The sequence below is a fragment of the Nipponia nippon genome, unplaced genomic scaffold (assembly GCF_047370975.1).
Source record: "Nipponia nippon isolate SJK-2023a ecotype South Korea unplaced genomic scaffold, ASM4737097v1 scaffold_35, whole genome shotgun sequence".
Classification (NCBI taxonomy): domain Eukaryota; kingdom Metazoa; phylum Chordata; class Aves; order Pelecaniformes; family Threskiornithidae; genus Nipponia; species Nipponia nippon.
In genome coordinates, this window is record NW_028262353.1 from 2127903 (window position 1) to 2148225 (window position 20323).

At 59.3% G+C, this 20323-nt stretch overlaps 1 protein-coding gene across 2 annotated transcripts; it reads right to left on the bottom strand.

The window, feature by feature from the left end:
- Positions 1-778: 778 nt before the first annotated feature.
- On the bottom strand, positions 779-19101 carry SP1 (Sp1 transcription factor). Of its 2 annotated transcripts, none has more exons than XM_087771139.1 (6): positions 18954-19101; positions 17576-17670; positions 15411-16902; positions 4573-4741; positions 4204-4403; positions 779-4046 (listed from the first exon to the last, which is right to left on the bottom strand). In XM_087771139.1, exons 1-6 carry the CDS (start codon positions 18958-18960, stop codon positions 3727-3729), a joined length of 2283 nt encoding a protein of 760 aa, XP_087627265.1. In that variant the 5' UTR covers positions 18961-19101; the 3' UTR covers positions 779-3726. The 2 variants fall into 2 exon arrangements, with proteins under 2 accessions (XP_087627265.1, XP_087627266.1); XM_087771140.1 differs by lacking the exon at positions 18954-19101 and adding an exon at positions 18029-18177.
- Between the last annotated feature and the right edge of the window lie 1222 nt (positions 19102-20323).

The following is a 20323-nucleotide window of genomic DNA, read 5'->3' on the forward strand; positions in this document are numbered from 1 at the left end:
AAAAAAAAAACCAACAAGCAATCATCATTCCCCGTTTACAAAGGAGCCCCAAAAAAACTAACATTTTCATCTAAGTCTTTTTGTACAAAAAAATAGCACTTTGGGGGGGGGGGGGCGGGGGGGGAAGGGGGGAGGAACCAAACCCCCAAAACCCACGTTTTGGGTGTTATTACGTCGGCCACCGGATTTTTAAAAAAGAAAATAAAACAACAACCAAAAAAAAAAAAAAAACAACCCAAAATTTAATGTACAGCACAGACGGGAGAAGATCAAACAGTCTCGACAGGGAGAGAGAATTATTGCAAGGGGGGGGGGGACCCCCCCCTTGCCCCCCCCCCCCCCCGTGCTGCATAGACGACCGGCCCCGGCGCCCCCAAAATTAAGGGGTGACGGTGGATTAAAGCTGGGAGATGGGGGAGCCTTGGGGACGGCCCCGACGCCCCAATTTGCCCCCCCCAACCCCCTGGGGGGGGGATATAAAGTCTTGGGGAGGGGGGGCTTGTCCCCAGACTGTCACCCCCCCCTTGTCAAGGCACGTTTGTGTGTGTCCCCCCCCCGCCCTGGGGGTGGCTGGAGGTGTTTTGGGGGGCTGCTGAGGGGGGTTGGGGGGCCCCGTGGGGTGCAAGGAGCAGGGGGAGGGACCTGGGTGCCACAGAGCCGAAATGGGGATGAACGGGTCCAGCTGCCCCCCACCCCGGTGCTGGGAGCATCCCCCCCCCTCCCCCAAATCCTCTGACCCCCCCAAAATATGGGGGGGACGGCCGCAGAGCCCACCCCCGCCGTCCCCCGCTGAGGACCCCCCCCTCCCTCCCGGCCGCGCTTCCATAGGAAAATTAAGCTCCATCAGGGACGCTGGGGAACATCAGCGGGGGGGGGGGGGGGACACACACGGGACCCCCCAAAACCCCGCGGCAGAGCCCGTCCCCTCGGCCCGGTTTCGGGATGGGGGTTTGGCACTTGATTCCCGCTGGGCGCAGGGGAGGGGGGCTGGGACGGAGCAGAGCCGGCGAGCGCGGGGGGGCTCGGGGACCCCCACGTTACGGGGTGGGGGGAAAGGGGGAAAAAAACCCCAATATATCAACAATTAAATTAAACAAAATTCCTGTTTTCTACCAATTCTCTGTAACTTCCAGTATCGGGGGGGGGGGGGAGACGGACACAACGCGCTGGGGAACTCATAGTGCTTCACAGATTATTAAAATACAAATGCTTAAAGTTTCCTATATAAAAATATACAAATGCAAAAATATATATCGAGAGAGAGAGAGAGAGTGGAAAGATCGGCCGGAGGAATCGTCGCGCTCGCCGCCTCCCTCCCTGCAGAGCTTCTTCTTATTTTTTTTTTTGTTTTGTTTTGTTTTTTTAAAAAAAAAAACCAAACCAAGGTAAAAACACCTTCGCACTTCACAGTTTGGCTGGGTTTTGCCGCCGATGGTTCGGGAGGGGGTCCCTGGTGTGGATTTGGGGGGGGGTTCCGCGGCTCCGACGAGCCCACCCCGCCGTGGGAAGCGTCCGAGCGTGGATGAGCTCGGGGGTTCGGTAGAAAATTCGCCCCCCGGGGGGGTCCCCGGCTACGCCGAAGCCCACCGGGCAAGCCCAGGAGGAGGCATCTCCGGGAACGGGGAGCGCGGTGGTGGGGATCGCCGCTTTCCGCATCCCGGGAATTTTCCTGGTTATCCTCAGGCAGGAAAAAAATAAAAACGCTTCCAGAAAACGATAAGAGCCGAACCCCTCGCGTTCGGGCGGGGAGGGAGGAAGATGCTGTCGGCAGGCGGGATTCACGGATCCGAGATCAGCGAGGAAAACCGGGGGCTTCTGGCCTCCGCGCCGCCTTCCCCCCGCAAGCGAAGGGGACGCAGGCGATGAGCCCGACCCGGTGAGACGGGGATGCCAGCGGCCACCTCCGCCTCTCCGAACCACTACCGTGAGCTCAACACCCGCTCCGGCTCCGACCCGGGGTTGGTTTCCACATCCCAGGGTCGCTCCTACAACCGACGCTGCCTGCTCTGCTCAGCTCTCCGCTAAGCTGCCCGGCGGGGCTCTCTCCTCTCCAGCTCGGCCCCTGTTTCGTGCTCATCTCACCCCAAAATTTCCGCTCGAAACCCAAGAAATTTCACCAAACGGCTCCCCGCGGCCTTCGAGGGGGTGGTTGGGATCCATGTCCCACCGTTGCCTTGTTTCGGGGATGAAATAAAAGCTGCCCCGCGTGCTCTGCATCACCCTGAGATGAAATCCCCCCCGGTATCGGGGGGACGGCGCCGGGCCCCCCGACAGCTCCTTCCTGCGGCGGGCAGGGAGCCCCTGCCTGTTTACGGCCGGAGGGGAAAGGGCAGATATTGTCTGGAGCAGGAAGAGGAGGGTGTGGGAGGAAGAACGGAAGAGGACTGAGCCGTCCCGGTCCTCCCAGGGTGGGAAAAGCCGGGGATTGGAAAACCAAAAGGGTTTTCCCTGAACTGTCCCCATTTCCAACACCCTTTTTTTTTCTTTTTAGGAGGACTCCAGCAGCGTCACGGCAAAACCCACGAGGCGACGGCCCCGTCCCGTGTCCCCTCGATGCTTCACCCTCGCCGCTGAGACCTCTCCGGGGTGGAAAAGCGCCGTCTCCCGCTGCCCAGCTCCAGAGGCGCTGATTTTTCAGGATTATTCAATGGCGGCCCAAAAAAAATAGATGTTTTCCCCGAGGAGGACCTCCCGAGCCGTCTCCCGCCGTACCCCAACGCACCGGGTCCCAGACCCTCTGCTAAATAGCTCGAGTGAACCTGCACGAAACCCTTTTACAAATCGATTCCACGGGTAGAGTCACTGCTCAGCCCGCCAGAGCGAGGATTAGAAAAGCCGGAGGAAAAGGATCTTCGCCAAGAAGATCGCTGGAAAAGAAAGATCAAAAAGTCCAGTGAAGGGCAGGGAGAGGGCAGTTATTTTTACAAAGGGAAGGGGGGAAGGAAAATAAAAAAAAAAAATAATAAAAAAAAAAGCAAAACCTCACCCAAATAATTACAAAGAAATTAAAGAACAACCTAAAAGCAAAGCGTACAAAAAAGACCGGGGGGGTTGGGGTGGTTTTTCTTTCTTTTTTCTTTTAAGATTACAATGTAAAATGTAATATAAGGTCTGAAGGACAGCTCGGGCACTGTCCAAACTGTCCCAGAGGGTCAACCTGTTCCAAGATAAGGCATCAAAGAGACCAAGCCATGGTCGCAGCAAAATCTCTCCTCTCTCAAACGAACACATTTTATATTTTTATATATATAATAATAATATAGAATCTTTTTTCTTTTTTTTTTCTGGTTTTTTTTTTTGTTTGTTTGTTTTTTTTTTGTTTGGTTTTTTTTTTTCTTTTTTTTGCTAAAAAGTATTTCAACGATCATATACTTTTACCAAGGCATGACGGCGTCGAAGGCTAGCTACGGAGGGGCAGACGGATCTCGGGGAGGGAGTGGGGGGATAGGGGTGGTGGGGGGGAAATAATAATAATAAGGTCAAGCCGAAATTAAAAAATATATATATAGCTCTGGCCTTCGTGTGTGGTCACCGGGCCCCGGAGGTCGGACAGCTCAAGGAGGGCTGTGATCCCAGGTAAGAGGAGCTGGGCTTTAGTGCTGGAGGGTGACAAGGGACGTCACCCTCGTGGTGAAAATAGCTCCCGGCTCCGTCTCCGCTCGCCTCTCAGCCCCAGGCCGCACGGCGCCGCCGTGTCGCCTGCCGGTGCCCGCGTCCCGCTCGCCCTCAGAACCCGTTGCCGCTGATGTTGATGGACTGGAGGTCGGCCACCTGCATCACGTTGATGCCGCTGCTGGCCAGGCGGGCGATGCCCTCGGGGCAGATGGCTTCCATGGCCACCATGTTGGTGGCGATGAGGGCCGAGGGGGTGGCCCCGCCGTTACCCTCCGCCGAGGCCCCCGTGTCCATGGGGACGGCGGAGACGTTCATGGCCACGTTGTTGGCCGTGCCTCCCTTCTTGTTCTGATGGGTCTTGATGTGCTTGGAGAGGTGGTCGCTCCGCATGAAGCGTTTGGGGCACTCCGGGCAGGCGAATTTCTTCTCCCCTGGGAGAAGGGAGGGAGAAAGGGGTCAGGCAGAGGCTGAGCCAGTTCCCCCTGCACCCAGGCTGGCAAGAAGGTGACAGATCCTGAGGGAAGAAGGTGACAGATCCCGGGGGATGAAGGTGACAGATCCCGGGGGAACCAGCATCCCGAGCCCTACCTGTGTGCGTGCGCTTGTGTCGCTGCAGCTCGTCGCTCCGGGTGAAACGCTTCCCGCAGAGGATCCAGGTGCAGACGAAGGGTCGCTCCCCGGTGTGCCACCGCAGGTGAGCCCGGAGGTGAGAGGTTTTGCCGTACACCTTCCCGCAGCCCGGCATGTGGCAGATGTGTTGCTTTTTTTTACCTGGATCCCCAGAGCTCCTGAAAGAGTCCAAGGGAAAGAGTTAAAACAACCCTGAAAGCTCCAGCTGACTGGAGGGAGGGAGAACGGGGCCAAACAAGACGCTTTTGGGGTTTCAGCCTGCTCCCGGGAGTTCGGAGGTCGCTTGGGCAGCCCGGCGTTGCCGGATCCACAGCAGAGCAGCCTTACCTTCCCTCGCTGTCCTTGCAGTAGGGGCAGGTACATGCTTCTCTCCGCACTTTCCGTCCCTGCTGGGGCTGTGGATCCGGGCTGGTCTCTCCTTCCTCCACAGCCGCGTTCTCATCTCCCAACCCGTCTCCGCTCGTGCTGTGAAGACCCAGCTGAGCACCGTGGTCGCCTGGAAGAAGAACACAGGAGGTTACTGCGGGCTCTCGGTCAGCAAAGCCCCGACCAGCAGGAGGGAAGCGAGAGGGGCTTTCCCCGGCCTTTCCCCACGGCAGCCGCAAAGCCGGGAGGGTCTCGGCTTGATTAAGCTGAAGGAAGTTATTAATTGCAGCCTTCTCCCTCGGCTTTCTGCAGGCTCCTGTGTTTTCCAGCCCTGGCAATCCCACACCAAGCCTTCCCTAGAGCCCTGGGGCTCTCCCTGCCCTCCACAGCCCCCAGCAAAGCAGGGGGCCCCCCCAGCTCCCACACATCGCCCCACATTTTGGTCCACGCCCTCTGGTCCGTGTCCAGAGGAGAGGTAAGAGCCACGTCTCTCCGGAACAACACCCCCCCTACGTCACTCCAGCCACCTGCCAACTATTCCAGCTATTTCAGCTAACCTAGTGCAGAAAACAGAGCAAAAATGTAAACTGAGCAGCGCCGGCCAGCTCGAATTGGTGTCAGCAATAAAGCAAACATCAAAACACCGCTGAGGGAAACCTGGGCTTCTCTGAATCACACCCTGCTACTGACCTCACCGAGGTCCCTTTCCCCCCTTGTATTTTGGGCTGAAAGAGGCAGTTTTCCCTTTTCAAGCATCTCTCCACCTTAAACCTGATGAAAGCAACAATCCAGGAGCAAATCTACAGAGCAGATGCAAACCCTCCTGCCAACCACCGCACTCCCCCCCCCCCCCCCCCCCCAAAAAAGGCAGCGATAAATAAAGTGGGCTGGAAGATCGCAGTCTTCAGCAGCATCCATCAGCGAAGATATTATCGGCACGCGCTCACTGGTTAATTACTGCGATTACAGAAAGGGATATGTATATATAAAGTTGAAAAATCATCTGGCGCTGCTCGCGGAACGCGGTCCCTCCCTCTCCCGAGGAGCAATTCCCAATTACAAAAGCCGTAGGAACCGCAGGGTAGCGGTGACGAGCTCCCAAATGCAGACAAACATAAACCATTCGTAACGGGGGGGTTGAGGGGTAGGAAGTTTTTAAGCCTATCGGTTTTCATTGCCATTTTATTGCTCTACGCTTATGCTGTCATCTAATTGCTTCTCCAATAACCCCATCTACACTTCACAAGTGTTTTATTTCCCTTCAAGCTCCGCTGCTTGATTATTTTCATGCTGAAAAGCTGGAGCGGGCGCAGAGACGGCAGGCTGAGTAATCTCTTTTCAGCTGCAATTAACATATGCCAATAGGTCTAACGGCAGATTTAGAGCCGAGACGCTTCCGCCGGACGGGCGGCGGCATCCTTGGCTGGCTACAGGCTGCGATTTCAGCCCAAAATTCACCTTTTTCCTACCAACTTCCTCGCAAGCAGGCAGCCAGGGTTGAGATCACTGCCTGAACGTGGTGGTGGTTGAACACAGGGCTGAGATAAAACACCTGTGTGTGCAAACACACACGCTTGTCCCCAAGAGCAAATGACGCTGCGCTCTGCCACTCTTTCTGGAGATCCTCTCCCACTGCCGGGAAATGAGGCTGTGTTGGGATGGGTCTTCTCCAAAAAACACCCATCTGGGGGCTTTCCTGATGCTGTTTATCAGCAGCTGCCCAGCTGGCTCCAGCGAGGATGAGTTAACGGGAAGGACGGTGCCAGCCAGCCCTGAGAGAGGCTGATGGGGACATCGGGATGCAAGGGACGTCTTGGTGCCCTGGGAGACGCTGGTTCACTCACTCCATCTCCTCTTCCCAGTACCTGGAAGCTGCTTCTTAAATGGGGAGCACAAGTGTCACAAGACTGCGGTTTCCAAAGCTGGCGTTCCCAAAAAACAGCCCACGATCCTGCTGCCGGTGTCCTCCAGAGCCGTGTCACGACAGGGCTGCAGGAACGAAGGCCACCTCCCCGGCATGGGGACCGAGACGCTGCCACCAGCGGTGCTACCACAGGAGGCCACCGCAGCCTTTTGAGAAGCCCTGCTGGGACAAGTACCTTCAGCAAAGCGATGAAATTTGTTTTAAAAACCTGGTTTTCCATGTAGCAGCTTCTAGGCAGGAGGCAGCACACCAAGCATCCGCAGGAGAGGTGCCGGCGCTGAAGAAGGATGAACTTCAGACTTAGGCCGGCCCGAAACGTCCATTAGCTGCAGGCTGGGCTCTCTCCCTGCGGCCGGGAGGGAGTTTCACCAGGGGGGAATGACGAAGAGTTTCTGGCAGCGGGCAGCCTTCCCCGGGCCCCACGGCTTTGCAGTTACCAGCAGGTGTCAGTGGTGCCCTGGCAAAGCTCAGCGGAGGAGCTGGGGCACAGGCCCATGCTCAGGAAAGGACAAAAGCCACCAGGAATAGATGCCTGGCTACTTGGGGAACGGGCCAGCTCAGGGCCGGGATGCCCAGCAGCTCTGTGGTGGCACTGCCAATGATCTGCGCGGCCGGTGGGGGATTTATGTGCGCAGCCAGGCCATGCTCCATGTCTGGGCTTCCTCCAGCAAGAGGAACAGCTCCGATTTCACTCCTCTGGGCCATGGCGGCATCAATAGGAGCTCCGCTCTCCCAGGCAGGAGCATGCAAACAGGGAGGCTTGGAATGAGGGCTGGCTGCTCTGCCCCCCCAAATCCGCAGGGGTCCAGATTTCCTGGGAGACGGCAGCGCCGGGCAAGCCCTTTGCCATCGAGGACTGAGACACTCAGAGCATCAAAGCAAGAACCAGGAGAGACGGGTTGCAATCAAGGAAACGAACCCTGACTCATCCACTCGCCCTGTCTCTCTACTTACGTCACGCCGGGGCCGGTTTGTCCGCAGGGGGACGAGGCGCACGCCGCTGTCTAAGCAGAAGGTGGGATGTCGTCCGTGTTACGGCGAGGGGACGTGCTCACACGTCTGCACTCCAGCATCGCGTGTTAAAGGATGGTACCAGCCCCAAAGACCGTATAACCCTGCGGATGCCCTCCAGTCCGCACCAGGGCAGGAGGAAACGCCCGGCTGAATCACAGCCAAAAGATGCTGCAAATAACACCCGTGACCGACACACTCAGACCAGTTCAGCCCTGGGACGGGGCTCCTGCGCGGTGGTAGCATTAACAACCCCAACAGCGATGGTTGCCTGCCCTCAAACCGGGACACCAAGGTGGTAAGGAACATTGTTGGCCATCGAGTGACAGCGACCAGGCCAGGCCTGGCTGTTCAACGCCGCCGGGCAGCAGGAGGGAAATTCTTTGTCCCCCCGCAAAGGGGACACAATTTTGAGCCCCGTTTGGAAATCTTGGCTGGGCCCTCCCGTACCTCATCAGCAACATTCCTGCGCTCCCCGCAAAGTTTAGCAATTTTAGGACAAAACCTTTTCAGTCCCCCCTCCAGCTCTTGCAACATATGTTTACAGTCTAAAACCAGCACGGAGGGAACCAGGGAGGGGTTTTTTTCTTTTAAGCTTTATAAGCCAACGACAACAGCTTGCCTTACAGCGACAGATTAGAGATTTCCCTGTCGCGTATGTGCCGTCCGGGGAGAGCTGTTGTTAAAAGGAAGGAGAAGACATACACGCTCTCCCCAAAATACGCTTGGGAGGGGGAGAATCCAGCCCTGATGTCTTGGAATGGCTTCAATCTTCAAACATGCAAAAGCCTACGCAGCGTTTTATAGTCTGTTGGCATGTCATATGGAGGGGAAAAAACCCAAATCCTCCTTCTGGTAATCTATGGCTCGCATCTAATTAAGGTATAAATAAATTACGGCAAGAGAAGACAGATCTTGTACGTACACGCTTCATTCTTCACATATCAGGACGCGCCGAAGTCTCCAGAATATTGCAGTTTCAGGAGAAAGCTTGGTGGAGAGAAACCAGCTGGATAATTTACGTTTATTATCTCCACTAATATAGATTACTTCTAAGACCAAAGCTTTCATGAAGGCTGCCAAGCCCCTGGTCCACGCTCAGGTCATTGAAATCCTGAAAAAATATATTAATAGCAGAGCAAGGAGGGGGTTTAATCCTTGGAAAACCCTGGGAAGGACTTGCCGGTGAAGACAGGCGACAGGGGCAGGAGCTGACCCCGCTCTGCTGCACCCGGCTCCTGTACCTGACCTGTCTTTGCCCGAAGGAGCCCGCGCTCCGTCAGCACGGGATGGGGGTCCCGACCTCCGAGACCCCCGAGAAGAGGGGTAGACGTTTGCCAGTCTCACACTAAAAAAGACCAAAGCACCCGAGTCTTGGTTTGTGACTTCTCTCAAGACAAGGTGTTTCTTGTCTTCTAACTGCTCGTCGGAGGAAAAATGCTTCGGTTTAGTCGTTTTATTTAGCAAACTAAAACGAGGTGAGAAATGCCCTGTGGATAGAAGAGAGGAGCATTTTTAGATCCACCCCAGCTGACCTTAGGAGAGGGGAAACAGACTCGATGTTCATTTTTAGGGAGGATCTGGAAAAAAAAAACAAAACAGTTTCTTGTGCAAACTCTGCAACATTGGCAGCTGCAACTCTGCAGAGGCAGGAGAGGAAGAGGGGGGTAAGTCATCACCACGCAGAGCGGGGCACGCACGACAAACCGACGTCAGCTTCCAGACGCAATGAAAAGAGGCAAGAGGAAGTTTTAAGGCTAAAAGAAAGGGCAGCAAAACCCAGCGGCACGCAGCCCCGGGGCTCCCCAAACCTCTCGGCACATCTCCGCTCACGGCGGACGACAGACGGCAGGCATGAGCCTGAAAAAAAACCAACCCCAAAATCAAACCTTTGTAGCTCACAACTCAAGTCCTCCCCATTTCCTCCTCCTCTTCTTTTTTGGCAGAGTCTGAGAGCCCGGGGTGGCAGCGAGCAGCGTTGCCTCGCCGATGCTCACTGCTCTCCCCAAAACACACCACCACGCTCTACTCCAGACAGATCAAAGACAATTAAGCTGCACTTGCTACACAAAGGAACAAAGTAGGTTTTGTAATGCAGTCCCCTTGATTTTGATCTCGTTTGATTTCCTCACTAATTTGCAAAATGAGTTAATCTGCAGTAGGAAGTCATTCATGTAAATTAGCCAAGCTCTCGCTTAATAATTCTTCGGAGTTATGGACAGCGGAGAGGGGAACACACGGTGCCCGGCTGCGTAAGATGGTGCAGTTTTGAAGTCAGGCTGCAGCACATTGAGTAATTGTGTTTTAATCTAGAGTTTAACGACTTGAAAAGCCACACGGCAAGTTTGGTGATATCCTTTAATTGTTGGAGGTTTCTGTGCGTCACAATAAATTACACTTCCTTTGGAGAAGAAATAAATAGGGATGGAGCTGTCGGGTCAAGAGCAAGGTGGGCTGCAGGGGGAGCGGGAGCTGCGTCCGCCCAGCCCTGCGACACACGGGCGGACTCGGAGGTGAGCTAGGAGGTCACCTCGTCCAATTTGCAAGATCCCTGACCCCCTCAGGACTTGCTAAATACCTTTGTCATGCTGCAAACTGAAACGCAGATCTCCTTTGCCCTTTTAATTCCAGTCTGGATTGCCGTAAAACTGGGATGAAGCCTCTAGTTCTGCCAAAGCCTTCACTGGGGCGTCCCTGCCAGGGCAAACCAGATCACCAGCAACCGGCAGCTCTGGCAGCCGGAGCACCTTCACCTCATAGCATAGGCAGGTCCTACCAAACCACGCCAAAAAAGAAATCAGGCTAGTTAAAAAGAGAAGTCCCTGATGACGCATGAGGAGCACAGGAGGAGGAAAATGCCCAGCTGAGACGGGGAAGGGCGATCCCCGTGACCACCGAGGAGGAGGGCTGTGGCCTGAGCCCAGCCCAAAGCACACCCAGGAGACGGCGAAATCCCCGCAGGCATTTCTCACCGCACCTGAACCTCTGTATTCCTCTCGTCCACCGCAGTCAAGGGCGGACGCTTTTTCCAAGCCTCAAAGCCCGTGTTTTTAATCATGTCCCTCTGCAGAGAGGGGGAATTTGCGCCCACATCGCTCATGGCATCTAACCTAGACGTCCTGCGCTGGGATGGGGAGATGGCTGGACGGCGTGAGCCTCTCCGAAGGGGGAGCCAGCGCCCTGAGAGCCGAGGCTCTGGAAAGGAGCCACGCTGAAACTACCCCTACTCCTGGGGCCCAGGATCCAGCTCCTGCGAAAGGGCGATAAAAACCACGTTCCTCGGCGAGGAGGCAGCGGGGCTGAGGTCGGCACAGATAAAAGGAAGGGGAAGATTAGGGCCCGGCGAGACGGTCCGGAGCCGGGCGAGGAAACTCTTCCACGAGGAGTCACGGGGTGCGCAGCACCCAACCAGTCAGACCAGCGCGGCTGCCAACCCACGCTCCAGTTCCTGGGCGGCCGAGCCCCGGCCTCGAAGAGGAGGAGGAGCAGGAGGAGGAGCAGCAGGGCTGCCCCATGGAGCCCCAGACCCACAGCAACTTTGTGTGGGGCACAACCTCGCTCAGACAAAGCTGTGCTGCAATAACACCGGCTCTATATCGGGATCACTCCCTTTTCCCAAGCAGACCCCGGGATCTCTTGGGATTTGTGCAATTCTTTCAGTAAACCACCCCCTTTATTATGGCAAGGAGAGAGGTCAGCCAAGGAAGCCGGGAGGGTATTTAAAGTCCAGCCCAGCTACAGCTTAGAGAAGGAAATTTCACAATATAATTATTTTCTGACGTGATGTCATGGGCGTAATGAAACAAACAATTACAGCACGTTAAGGAGAGATCCTGTCAGGGCTTGCTGGCCCGAGATTGATTCCGATTTTCCCCTCCCCTCCGCAGACGATGCCATGTGGATGTCTCATCAAGGCCCTGCTACAAAGCTTCCCTTAAAAACAGAAAATAGGAGACAATCAGGTCTTTGTGTCAGTGCTCCGACGGCAGGGAAGAGCCCTGTAAGAACAAAGTCGCAGCAGAGAGCTGGGGATGCATTTGGTAAACAGATTTCAAAGGGTTACTTCCCCCTGAAGGCTTTTTTTTTTTTTCTTTCAGAAGGATGTCCTCGCTACGTCCCACCACTCGATTCGACCACAAGCCCCTGTCCAAACGATAGACGGAGCTCGTCCTGCCAAAACACCGCTGGGCAGGGGCATGGCTAGGGGCTGGTGCATCTCCCCAGTCCCACCAGTGCCCCCTGCCCCCTCCCAGCTCCATTCTCCCCTGGAATAAAACACCCTTTAGCTCTCGGCTGTTTTGCACAAAACAAGGGCCTCGGATGAGCGGTTTAACTCCAGCGCTGACCTAATGGGAAGCCACTGGCGGACGCCTGTTTACCCAGCACATACCTCAGCCAGGCAGGGCTCTCTATCTCCGAGGCACGAAGCACTAAGCAGCAGGACTCTGCCAGGGACAGGTACATGGGGCAGAGCCACTTCGCTGGCAAAGCTATACAGACACGGAGCTAAAAAAAAGTCCCTCTCCTCCTCCCTAAAGCTCGGTAAAAAGGGGAAGAGAAACCCCGGCATCGCAAACTTCTTGAAATCGCCCCCACCCCGCTTGCCAAAAAGCCTCCGCGTGAAGGGGCCTGGTGCAGGACGTCCCCTCCCCGAGCAGGCCAGCACTGCGGTGACATTTGGGTGACGCTGTTCTCTGGGGTGAGGACCCCACCAAGGTGTCCGAGTGTTGCAACACTCACCTTTGCACTGCTACACCCACAGAAGAGCGCCCAAAACCTCTTTCCTTCATCCCGGAGGCAGTCCTGCTGCCCACTCGCGTGGGGAGCGGTGGCACCCAAACCCACGCGTGGGTTTTTGGGGCAATGCCAGCCGAGGAAATCCCCTCCCCAGCTCTGTGGCTGCCTTTCCTTCGCAGCAGAGCCGGCTGCAAGGCCTGTCTGCCCGCATACCAGCCCATTACGGTCACAGGCCTTCGCCTTCTCATGTCTCTGCCACTGGGGCTAACGCACAGCCCATCTAACACCGAGGAGGAGGAGGCAGCCTGCAAACCACCTAATTAATACAAACACAGGCTGAGTTACATTTGCACAGAGCGCCGGGCTCTGCCTCATGGCCAGGAGCGAAAAATCTGATTTTTGAAAACCTTTTTAGGTGTCATTTTCTCCGGGGGGATCTCTCCCCTCCCCGCTTCGCAGAAAGGAAAGCAAAAAGCAGAAATCTCATCAGCGACTCGCCCCCAGCCCTCACGAGGGGCTGAAAGCCACAGCCCAGAGGAGTCCCCCTGCCCACGGACCGGAGCGGGGTTCAGGAAAGGAGACACGTGCTTCCCGCAGCCCCGCAGCCACCAAGCCGGGACACCGGGGCGGCTGTCAGCCCCGAAGGAAGCCGAGCTGAGCTCTTTGAAGCAGCTCAGCTACGACAAATTTGCAGGGAAGTGGTAGGAAACGCGGTGGCCGCAAGCCTGGGAGGCAGCTGGGGTGCACGCTCAGCTACCGAAACCCCTCGCCACGCACCCCCTTCTCCCCACCACACCGTAACACGTGGCAACACCCAAGGGGCTGGGAAGACCAGCTGCCGGTCTCCCCTCCCAAGCAAAACTGAGTTTTTATTTTCCATTCACCTCCCTCGGAAGCAGAGGAGCTTTTTCTGCTACAAAAAACCCTCCCAACTCCTAGCCTCGAGCAGAAAGCGAGCGCAGAAAGTTCCAGCACACGTGGTGTGGGCTCGCAGAGCCGAAGGGGAGGCTCCTCGTGGGAAACGTTTGGCGATTTGGACAACAGGCAGAGTTGGTAACAAACCGCTCCCTTAAATTGCCATCAGAGAGCTCGGAGTGGGAGGGATCCGCATTCACAGCCCCATAATGTGGCAGAGGACGGCTCAGCTACGTGGCCGTGGTGCAGGGAGACGACGCACCCAGTACAAGGTCCGGGGAGGCTCAGCACCCACCAGAGAGGGGCTCTTTGCAGGTGGCAGGGGGACAAACAGACCTATCACCACCTCTGAGGGACCCAGCTAGAGAAAAACTCCTCCAGCCTGAGTTAAACCATGCAAATTGTGCGAACGGATCAGTGCCAGAAGCTTTCTGTCCCAGCCGCAGCCTCTGCGACCTCGTCCTAGGAGCCTGACTTACGGTCCCGTCGAGCGGGGGTCTCGGTCCCCACAAGCCCTTTGAAACCTGAACTCTGCTGTGGTTTTTTCAAACGTAACAACATCAAAGCGGCGCCTGAACGTCACATCCTCCGAGCTAAGGACGAGCAAGGCCCTCGGCCGCGGTGCTAGGTGCAGCCGCCAGCGTCAGACGGTGAATTTGTCGCTGTGGATCAAGAGCTAAACATGCTGACGAGCTAAAAAAGGAGGAGGAGGAGGCGGCTCCCCAGCATGAGCGCGTTGGATGGGTGGTCTCTGGAGCGTTCCTCCCTGCCCCACCTCCGAGGGCAGAGCCAGGCACAAATACAGGAACTAGGAGTCGCCCATGCGTTTCTTCCGTGCCTTCAAAACAAGCACGCCTCGACGCAAGCGGCCCCGCCAGGCTGCGGGGCGAGGGGATCCTGCCAAAGACGAAAGGGGCCCTCCGCCACCCGCATTTCCACGTATAAAAGCGGTGACGCACCATCAGCTCCCCTCTGGGTGCAAAAACGAACGTCCTCTAGCACAAGCGGGTCTCTCCGCTCGGGGAAATTCAAGGATCAGGCTAATCCCAACTGGGACACGGTCTGTAATAAACCCGTGGACGCCTGGAAGCCAAGCTGCTGTAGCAACAGCCCAAAATACCGCTGCAAAACAACTCCGGGAGAGCAGCCGCCTCCTCTCGCGAGAAGGAAGCACGAGTCGGATTGAGCAACATTTTTCGCTGCCTCTCAGCTGTGACTAAATCTAGCAACTGCCTTTTTAGCTGGAGCCAGAACGAAAAAAAAAAAAAAAAATAAAAGAAAAACACTGGAAAAGCAAGCAGAGCTCCTTTTCGGCACCGATTTCTTCCGCAGCAGGAGCTTACGGCCGCCTCGTACAGGCAGGCACGGCATTTCCAAGGGGAAGCTGAGTGGCCTCAAGCTCGCACCCCATGTCCATGCACCCCCCCGGGGCTGGTGGGAGCTTTTGGGAGACGACGGGGCTGATCCGAGGGAACTGAGCAGGGAGCTCCGCGCCAGCCGTGAACGCGGGCCTGTCTCGGGCAGGATGAGATCACAGCGTCCCACACCAGCACCCAACTTTAGGCTAAATATACACTTAAAGAGCCCGTTCTTCCGCCCCTGCAAGGAAATTCCCCAAGGCTTTTTGTTTGTTTGTTTTCTAGGGGGAGGGCAGGGGGGATTTAAGTTATTCCGGAGTTTTATAAGGCTGTGACTCTTTCTGCGGGCTCCCACAGCCGAGCCGGACTCAGCTCCATGCCCCAGCCCCGACCCAAGACCCCTGGGCAGCCGTTGGGGCAGGACGGCGGCCTCGCACAAAACCACGCTTCACCTGTAGCGCCGCACACAGCGTCCCCCTTCTCCCCCGCCTCTCCTCTCCGCACATCTCCCTCCTTCCCCATTCACAGGCATCTCCTCGGTTTCTTTTCATGCCATCAGCCTCCCAAGAGAGTTAATTAGATCAGAAACTCCCCAAAATGAGTTTCAGTGTCTCCTGGCGATCAGCAGAGGCTTAATACTTCCATCCCGGGGCCAGCATAAGCACCAGCCCGCTTGCCAACACGGTTTGGCATCGATCACCCCCAGCTCTAGCCCTGGCATGACTGTGCCAGCACCCTGAACCCCGCAGAGTCCAGACAGCGCACGGAGCCAGCTGCGTGCAGCTAGGCAACATCATTTCGCCTTCGATTTCCTCTGCCCAGCTACGGAAAGGAACCAAGACCAAACAACTTACCGGCAGTGTTTGCTATGGCCAGCGGCAGCCCTTGAAGCTGATGCACCTGGATCCCAGACGCTCCCAAGGCACTGAGGTTAATAGTCTGGAGGCCTGGCATGGAGGAGAGCTGGGCAGCGTTGACCGTGACAGTGCCGCTGGGGAGGGAGGCGATGGGGGTGAGCGTGGTGCTGGTGCTGCCCGTCTGCCCCAGCGACACTCCCTGCATGGGGGCCAAGGTGATTGTCTGGGCCTGGGGGTTCTGAACCTGAAGGTTTTGGAGCTGGATGGTCTGCCAGCTCACCTGCCCGTTGGGACCCACCGTGGGCGTTCGGATGATGATGGGCCCGGAGTTGGGGACAGCTTGGAGCTGCAGGTTCTGCAAGGCGTCTTGGGAGATGGCTTGAGTGGCAAAGGTCTGCCCAGAGAGCGGGGTGGTCTGGAGGGCTTGGATTGTCTGCCCTCCTTGGACTAGCTGAGGCTGGATCAGGATCTGCTGCTGCTGCGATTGCTGACTCTGATCCCCCTCTTTCTGCTGCCCCGGCTGCAAAGCCACCCCAGAAACTTGGCTCTGCAGAGAGTCCGAGCTCTGGACGCTGCTGACCCTCTGGGGTGTCTGCGCCTGGACGTTGGTTCCCACCGTTGCGCTGGTGGAAAAATTCATGATGCCCATATTACTGGTGGTGGTGGTGGTGGAATAGCTGTTGGCGTTGGTAAAAAAGGCGCCGGAACTAGCGTGAGACGTGGCCGTGTTGGTGGAACTGATGGCAGCACCCGAGGTGGCCGGCTGGGAGCTGCTGTCCGGAGAGCCGGAGCTGCTCAACGTGACCGTCTGAGAGGTGGGAGCCAGGCTGGCGGCCACGCTGTTGACGGGCAGCAAGGTGATGTTGCCGTTCAGAGCCACGGGGACGTTGGCCACGTACTGGGTTTGCCCTGAGAGGGCGTTGTTGGCTAAGCCCACGCCCTGGATGGGGACGGCCTGCTGCAGCAGGTTTGGCATGGCGATGAGGTTACTCGTCCCCGCTCGGCTCGTGATGATCTGCTGGTTCGTGCCGGGGATGATCTGGAGCTGACCAGAGGCATCCTGCTGCACGTTGACTTGGGCAGGGGTGGTGGCAAACTGGAGCTGCTGCCCATCGATGGTTTGGAATTGGGGAATGACCTGGTACTGGATATTTGGGATAACGCCCGGCAAGCCCGTGAGCACCTGCTGGTTCTGGAGGTTGGAAGCAGTCGTGACCACGTACTGCCCCGCGCTCACGGGCCGGCTTTTGGAGGCGTCTCCGCCGTTGCTGCCGTTGCTGCCCTGCTCCTTGGAGGCCGTGGGCGTGCTGGAGCCAGCGGAAATGATCTGCCAGCCGTTGGCTGACTGGGCGATCTGAGTGGTGGCGGCTGTCAGGTCCAGCTCGCCGCTCCCACCTTGCTGGCCCTGGGAGCTGTTGGAGTTCTCGTTGGGAGACTCGATCCGGCTGCAGGTAGCTGCCAGCAGAGCCAGCGGGGAAGGCTGCGATTCCTGGGAAGGAGAGGAGGAGTTAAGGAAACAGGAGGCGGCCCAATGGGCAGGCTGAAAATAAAAAAAAAGGGGGGGGGGGGGGAAATAAAAAAGAAAGCAGGGAGGAGCATACTTGGAAAAGATAAACACTCCTTCCTGAGAAAACCCACCCACAGCCGGAAAAATACAACTGCCAGACACAGGGCTGTCAGGCCAGGACAGACTGAACCCACAGGGAAAAACCCTCTGGGAGGGAGTCTGCATGTAAAAGGCAAGAAGAGACGTCTCCTCCACCCCAAAGCGGGTGAATCTCCCCACAGGAGAACAACTCCGGGGAAGTGCAGTCATTCCTGGGCACCCCGACCTGGAGAAGGGCCAGTCGGGGCTGCGGTGTCTACTGGGAGCAGAGGAACTGTCATGTTTTTGAGGGCACTGCACAGAGCTGGGGGAGGAGGGGAAGCCACGGGTGCTGCGGGTCAGCGCTCCGGCAGGGCGTTTGGCAGCGTGACGATCCCCCGGCGCGCACTCGCCCTTCTCTTCCTCTGCCCAGGGAGAGGAGCCGGCGTAACGCTTGGCTGGGCCAAACAAACACCTCGGCCCGGCCCTGGACTTTGCTACGGGGACGGCGAGTTCCCCAGGGCAAGCGGAGCCAGGAGGCCGCCAGCCTGGGCTGTTCCTCTCTCCCCACACTCACCTGGCTCTCCCCACCGCCTGTGCTGCTGTTACTGCTGGCATCTCCTTCGCCCTTCTCAGGCTTCACTGTCGCCATCTCCTCGGGACTCTCTTGGTCTGCGCGGGCGGGAAACGACAGTGGGAGTTAAAGACATTTCTGGGCAGGAGAGGGGGATGAGGGGTGTGAGGACACATGGGGAGCCACAGGCAGGGAAGGCAGGAGAGCTGGGCAGAGCAGGGGGGAAGGCACGCTGGCAAGCGCTCCAGGGGGACAGTGTGCTGCTCGGGCACTGGCGTGAAGGGGCTGGGAACCGGAGGGAGCTGCCAAAGGGGAGCTGGCAGCGGGACAGGCGGAGGAGGACCCGGCCCAGCTCCAGGCTCCAGCTCCTCCCCACCCGCTCGGGACACTCCCTGGCCCCCGTCGAGGTCCTCCCCGGGCCTCCCCTTTCCCTTCCCCGCTGGCCTGGGAGCACACCTCCTGCCCCGGTCCTCCATGGATCCACCCCGGAGGCCCTCTGCCTGCCCTGCCCACGGGATTCCCCCGCCGTGGATCCAGCCCACGGGGCTCCCCAGGGATCCCCTGGCCAGGACTCCTCAATCCGTGCTCCCTGTGACCCCCACCGCGCGGGGGTCCCTGCTCCCCCCAGTCCCTCCTCTCCCACCGCTCAGGGGCCTTCACATCCCCCTCCTCTGGCAAACCCCCTCCCCTCCCCCGCTAGGACCTGGGCCTTGTGCCCCCCACTCCTCCTCACACCCCCAGCACCCCTGACCAGGGTCCCCCCCAGCATCGCTTCCCTGGACTCCCTCCCTCCCAAACACCCCCCGACCCCGGCTCCACCCCCCCCGGCTCCCGCCCCTCCCCGGCTCCCCCCCCCCCAGGAGCCCCCACCCACGGCTCCCCCCCCCGCCGCCCCCCGCATCCGCCCCCCCGCATCCGCCCCCCAAGGCGCCTTCCCGGGGGGAGGGGGGGAAGCGCCCCCTCCCCCGGTACCTGCTCTCACAGCCGCCCCCCCCCCCCGCCAAGCCTACACCCTCCCCCCGCAAAAAATCCCCCTTTCCGCGCCCGATCCCCCGGGATCCTCCCTCTCCCGGTGCCCCCCGCCCCGATTACCGCGGCCTCCCCCATCACCCCCCCCGCCGCCCCCTCCTCCGCTCCCAGCCCGGCCCGGCCCGGCCGCCGGGTCCCTCCCCCGAGGCCTTCCCCCTCCCCCGGGTCCCTCCCCCGGCAGGTCCCCCCGGCGCGGCGCGGCGAGGCGAGGCCCGGCCCGGCGGGGCCCGGCCCGGCTTGGGGCGGGGCCGCCTCTGGCCCCTCCGAGCGGGCGGGCGCCGTCGTCTGCGTCTGCTTGGGCGGCCGTGCGCCCCTCGCCCCCCTCCCGCCGGCACGGCGGGCCCGTCCTTACCGCTCATGGTGGCCGGGGGGGCGAGCCCGAGCGGCGGCGGGGCGGGGGAGAGGAGGGGCGGGCGGGCCCGGCTCGCTGACGAGGCGGCCTAACCCCGCCGGTGACCGCCAAGGGGCTGCCGAGGGAGGGAGCCGCGCGCCGCGGCCCCGGCCCCGCGGCCCACCCCCGCCAGCGCCTCCACCAATGGGGCGCCGCCGCGGGCGTGCGAGCGACGGGGAGGGCGGCCAATGGGAAGCGAGGGCGGGCCGGCGGAGGGGAGAGGGAGGCGGGAGGCGTCCCGCCCCCTCCGCCCCGCCCCGTGGGGGAGGGGGAGCGCCGCGGGCGGCGGCCAATGGGGGAGCGGGGGGGAGGGCCGGCGGCGGCGGGGACCAATCGGCGCCCGCGCGGGCTCGCAGGGAGACCCCGTATGGGAGCGGCCGCGGCGGCGTGGGCCGCGGCGTGATGGACGCGCGCCGCCGCCAATGGGTGGGGGGAGGCGGGGCGGAGGAATGATTGGCAGCGGGGACCGCCAAGCGGCGGCGCGGTTCGCCCTGCGGGGGAAGGCGGGCTCGCACACTGACGGGCGCGCTGCCCAATCTTAGCTCGGAGGCGTCGGCCGCGGCGGGGCGCCGAGCCAATGAGAACGGCGGTCCGTCTCAAACTGACCAATGGGCGCCGCGAGGAGGCGGGGAGAGCGGCCGGGCTGCGCCCTTGGAGGGACGGCTTGGCGGCGCCGGGAATGTGGCGGAAAAGGCGCCATTTTGGTGCTGGCTCCGCCCCGCCGGCGCCGGCCGCTTTGCCCGGAGCCGGCCACCCCCAAGCCCGGGCGGCGTCCCCGGGGCGGCCACGCCGGCTCGGTAACCCCGGCCGTGTCGCGATAGCGCCGCTCTTCGCTTCCCCCGTTACCTTTTCCTGTCACGAGCCGCCTCAGCCCTGTCGCGACAGCCACCATCCCGCTGCGACGTGTCCTCGCAGGCCCTTGTCGCTGTGTAAACATCCCCAGGGCCCTGTCACCACAGCGGACCCTCCAGTCCCTGTCACGACATGCCCCAGCCCTGTCACAGCACCCAGCCCTGTCATGACAGGGACTGTCACCGCTAGGACGCCCGGGCCTCTTCCCCTTCTCCGTCGTGAGCTACTGGGGTCAACCCAGCTCTGGGGCACGGCGGGGGAGCTTTTTTGGGGGAGTTTCCCAAGAAAAAGCCCCTGGTTTACAAAAAATGAGGGGTTTGATGGCAAACGAGGCGCGGGGGTCCCCGGGGCCGCGGCCGCGCCGCCACCTCGGCGGCGGGAGACGGGCACGGCCGGTGCCAAACCCCAGGGGGGGGCGAGAGGTGACGTTTCATGTCTTTTTGTCTTTTTTTTTTTTAATTTTGCTTTCCAGCATCAAA

Bases quoted from the DNA above. Each gene is read 5' to 3' on its own strand.
- SP1 (XM_087771139.1), bottom strand. The intron at 4,742-15,410 runs GTAAGTTGTTTG...TTCTTCTTCCAG, and splicing joins GGCCATAGCAAACACTGCCG to GCGACCACGGTGCTCAGCTG. The intron at 4,404-4,572 runs GTAAGGCTGCTC...GGACTCTTTCAG, and splicing joins TGCAAGGACAGCGAGGGAAG to GAGCTCTGGGGATCCAGGTA.